Below are 5,106 nucleotides of genomic sequence, written 5' to 3' on the forward strand. Positions count from 1 at the left end.
TCATTTGAAAATTATGAGGATCAAAGTGAATATTTTGCACCACCTATGAAATTGCCACCCATTTTCCTCTCTTTTTTTCTTTCTTTTTAATTTGCTCTTTCTTAGCAAATTATAAGCAATTGGATATCAATTTGACAACAAAAAAGATCAATTGAGGAGTAAGCAAAAAGTTTGATGACTAAAATAAAATAAAATAAAGAAAAAAAAAACATTGTGGATTCATGTAGAAATCATCTATACCTTTTAGTTTTTTTTCTAATTATATTTGTAGTTACTATAAATCTTAAATAAAAAGAATTCTATTTTGGGCTGTTCCAAGACACCAAGAAATTCCCATTGTCCCCTGACTCCCTGGTCTGGTAGTTCCAAACTCCTGCAAACAAAGTGGTTCAACCATATATTGGCACCACCAGCATCAGCAAGAGCCCAAGAGAACTGACTTGGAAGCTCATATTCAGCCCACTAGACCCCAGAATCTCACTTCTCTTTTCTGATCACATACTTCCACCCCACACCTTGTAAGATTTCTGGTTGCTTGACTGCCCGTATGTCAACATTAGCATCTTTTCCGAGTCTGATTGCGCCCTAATTCCCTTTTCTCCTTCTAGTTGTTGGCCCATGACTGCCGTTCCAAGTATGAGTTGACAAAAATCTATTCTCAAGTCTAACATCCGATTTTTCATATGAGAGTAATCACGTCTGGCAAGGACTTGTTTAATATTTTTCTTGAGAATCTACACTGTAATAATCAGCGGACAATGGCAACATATATATATATATGACAGAATATGCTAATATTTTCTCAGACTAAAAACTTAATTATAACATAAGAGAGAGATTTCAAGCACCCTGTCATGATTCACACTAAATATCAACTAAACTATCTTTCTTACAAGTAGCAGTCCTGCTGCTAGAGAGACTCCAAGAATCTGAAAAATCAACAGAAGATGCTGATGATGAGAACCCATTTCCACATTTGGCTACAGCTCTCACATTCTCAATTAACTCTTCAGTGCTAGCCTCTTGGGACAAAATCTCCAGTAGCTGCTCTGGACTAATCGCAAGCTTCACTTTCCAAAACCCATCATTACTTTTGTTGTAATTATTTTTGTTGCTGCTGCTGCTGTACCTAGAGAAAACTTCAGTGTATGACCTCTTTAACATGCCTTGATAATCTAAGGACATCCTATAAGGTGCAGCAATATTTGATGTAGCAGCAGCAGCTGGTATACTTTTTGATCTAACATGACCTTCTCTTACTATTTGGCCTCCAATTTTTGAGTTGTGAAGTGGCAGTAAATAGTAAGACTGTCCTCCTTGAAGCTCTTCTTGTAGAGAAAGTGGTCTCCAAAAAAGATCATGGCTTGGAAAAATAGCATGGCCTGGAAACTCGTTGGTGATGGATCCTGTTGTTATTGGTGTGGTAAACTCTAAGATTCCACCATTAGATGTTATCACCTTTGTCACTCCTTCTGCCATTCCTAGGCCTCCAAATATACAATTTCCCATGCCTAAAAAGACAAGAAGAAGAACATATAGCTTTTCGAAATGGATTTAGTTTCAAGGTAAATGAAACTTCTATGGTTTACTGAAAAAAAAAGAACAAAAAACTACTCTATTTGAACAAGAAAAGATAGTTGAAAGAAAACACGACCCTTCTCTTATAGCTCTAGCTTGGTTGTGGGAATTGAAACCTAAAGGAGGGAAAGTGTGAAGACAAAGAGAAAGACAATCTTGGGTGGGATTATTCTTTGGGAGTTCCTCAGTCAATCCCACTAAAGAAACAAAAAGAACAGATTGAAAAAGAAGGAGAAAATGGGACCACCATCACCGGCATTACTATTAGAAATTTATTGACGTGTAATTTACAGTTCAACTAAACGTTCATACACGGAAAGAAATGATTTTTATTAAGTTTTTGGTATGATGGATTGCATGCCATGTTCACATTACTAGCAACGCGACAATTTCCTTTTGATCATAGAGGGGGGGCCCTTGTAGCCGGAGAGAACATATACTAATCGCATTAAAGATTTCAGTCAACATTCATAAAGGGTCAATGGAGGAAAGCCAAGGGAACTATCATCTTTTGTACTTTCTCTTTATCAAAACTTGGTCCCGTCCCATAAGAGAGATTTTCGTCACCAAAGTGAAGGGATGCATCACCTTCAACAAGGTACATCCATCATCGCCTGGGATGTATCGATCCCAGGCCAGATTCAAGGGGCAGTTCAGTGATCTTCAAGAAAAACAAGGAATTCTTTATACATACAGGCACAGTGAAGTGGGCGGGTCCTTTTGGAATAGTGAGCCTTCTTTATACATACAGGCACACACGCTCTCCCACAAACAGTGAAGTGGGCGGGTCCTTTTGGAATAGTGAGCAAAGCACATTCAGCCACTTTCCCCAGTACATTAGGATGGTGCCTTCAAATTCTATTATCTGTTCAATTTAGTGGAATTTAGTGTATTCACAATAGACAAAAAAGAGATTCGAATTAAAGGAAAATATAAGTGTCTGGGAATTAAAAAAAAAAGATATATAAATGGAACACTACTGAAATCCAGGAAAGTCGAAACTCGAAAGAGCTTCACTCTTCCATTACTTATTTTAGAAATTCTCGAGTTTGCAATTGAAGAATTCTTAAATATTTTCTTCTGGGATTTAACTAAGTAGTATCGGGAACACTTGTTATTAAATAATTAAAATGGTAAATTAGCATTCAACATAAGGTTAGGATTTTCAATCTCAACGATTGTTTGTTCATTCATGAGTCAATCAAAATAAGAGAACATTAAATATACATTTTTCAATCTATTTAATACATAATTTGAGTTTATGAAGCATAATTAATAATCCTTAACGAGTGTGCTTCCCTAATTTTCCTGAAATCTAAAATTATCCTTGAAACATAAAGAATTGGGTTTTAAACAACAAAGGGATGAATTATGTCCTCATCTGAAATTAAATAGCAAACATCCTCTAATATTGATAAATAATTAAATAATCAGGGAATCGCTTCTGTTTGAAAGGGAAAAGAGATATTTTATGAATTGATTTTAGGCACAATATATGTTTTAAAATCACGGACGCCCTTGGAACATATAACAATAATTTATTTCTTAAATCACATCAACAAAATCTGGAAAAAAAAAAAGGATATTCTATTTAAGATTGACGAAGTTAAATTCAGAATAACGTAATTATTACATTATTTTAATCATAATTTAGTAGCTTTTCTTTTTTAAAATTACACAAGAAATCATTTGAAACCTTTCTTTTTTTTTTTCTTCTTCTTTTGTAAGATTTTGAATGTCATCTAAGAATGTACAGCAAGACCATCCACACAGATGGTTTTAACTTCAACGAATTGATAGAGACTGTACAGCACTAACTAGGACGTGATTGAAGCATAAAAGATGCTGAAAATCTTGGAACTTTTTGAACAGAGAAGGTTCACTCCTGCTGGCCCTCTTTTTCAATTCAAGACAAAGAAGTCCCTGTGGCCTGTGATTGAGGTAGAAAAAGATTTTGCTATAGTTATTTTTTAAAATTATTTTTTGTTTGAAAAATATATTAAAATAATATTTTATTATTATTATTAAAAATTTAATTTTTACATCAACACATTAAAATAATATAAAAAAATATTTTAAGACAAATAAAAAATTTATTTTAAGACAAATAAAAAATTAAAAAAAATAATTTTTTTTTTTAAGACAAATAAAAAACAAGAAAATAATAATTTTTTTGAAAAATGTTTTGAATCAAAGTACCAACAAAAAAAAAATATTGTAGGGTTTATCTCGCATAATCACCTTTTGAGCTGGGAAATTAGTCACCTATTTCCATATTGTAAGGTTTATCTCGCATAATCACTTGAGCTGGGAAATTAGTCACCTATTTCCACGTCAAGCAATTAAAATCTACAGTTCTATCTCACTAATGTGATACGAACAAGGAAATGTCGACTTGCTCAACTTTGTGTTTCTCTTGACTAATTAATTTTGTTTGAAATTCAGTTTAATTCCCATCATTTTCTTCAGCTGAAAAGAAAATTGACTTCACTTTCCATTTTTTCCCACTATACCTTTACACAGGAATCAATTTCTTTTATGACTAGCTACATGATATACATTTATTAATTTCCTACACAAAACAAAACACTACTCGCTTTCTTCAAGGATGGTTTCAAGCCCTGGCTGCCACCTTGATGAAGAGTTGACTCCACACAGAGCAACACTTTGCATGCCCAATAAGCACATCTCTTCTACTGATATCTTCTTGGATAGCAATTCTTGAAGCTGTTGCTTTGTTAGAATCATTTTAACTCTCTTTGAACCACTTGTGTTATCCATGCTTACTAAAGTAGGATGAGAATGATCGCCATCAACTCTAAAAGGCCTGCCCAAGTTCCATATGGGAAAACAATGATGTTCATTATTTCCATAGCCCTTGATGAATATAGACCTCGTATAATCCAAAATCTCTCCATTAGTCTTCATGACCCTTAAAACATCTTCATGCCTAGTTGTGGTTGACTGAGAGCAAGACTTTCTCTTGGTGAGTTGGTGCAAAGCAAAGCAATTGCCCATTGTTGTTCAAAGAGGTGGTGTAATGGAGAGGAAAGAGATAAAACTTTGTGTGATGGGGAAGAGAGCGAGAAGTTTTAAGGGGAGATGTGAAATATTGTTACGTCAAACGTTTTGTAGATGAAAAGGTTGTTCATTTGTTAAGGATTTGTAAGTGGGCATGTTACTTTTTGTTTTGAAAGGTTGTTAATTTGGATAGACAAGCTGGAAACTAGTAGCGTAATGCATGGAAGTATGGGACTAAAGAAAATCGTTGTATGAAATGTGTATAATACAAAAGGGGGGAGAATTTTGTCACCAAGCTTGCAATGCAAGCGATGGTCGGAGGAACTTGCGTCTTTTGGCTTTGCTCATTTGCACATCCCTCCATATTTACATCATACCTCGCACAAAAGGGGAGAAGTGGTAATTTATATCATCTGCATCATCTGTACAAATCTCAACGGATCAAGCAATTGTACATATTAGTGCAAAAATCTTCTGGCTACAAAAAATCACAAGATCAATATTATA

General features: G+C 34.4%; 1 protein-coding gene across 1 annotated transcript; it reads right to left on the minus strand.

The window, feature by feature from the left end:
• Positions 1-779: 779 nt before the first annotated feature.
• Positions 780-1,909, minus strand: LOC105135019 (uncharacterized). The gene has a single exon (XM_011039689.1). It carries the CDS (start codon positions 1,507-1,509, stop codon positions 865-867), a length of 645 nt encoding a protein of 214 aa, XP_011037991.1. The 5' UTR covers positions 1,510-1,909; the 3' UTR covers positions 780-864.
• Positions 1,910-5,106: the final 3,197 nt, after the last annotated feature.

Source organism: Populus euphratica, unplaced genomic scaffold, assembly GCF_000495115.2.
Source record: "Populus euphratica unplaced genomic scaffold, PopEup_1.0 scaffold172.1, whole genome shotgun sequence".
NCBI lineage: Eukaryota > Viridiplantae > Streptophyta > Magnoliopsida > Malpighiales > Salicaceae > Populus > Populus euphratica.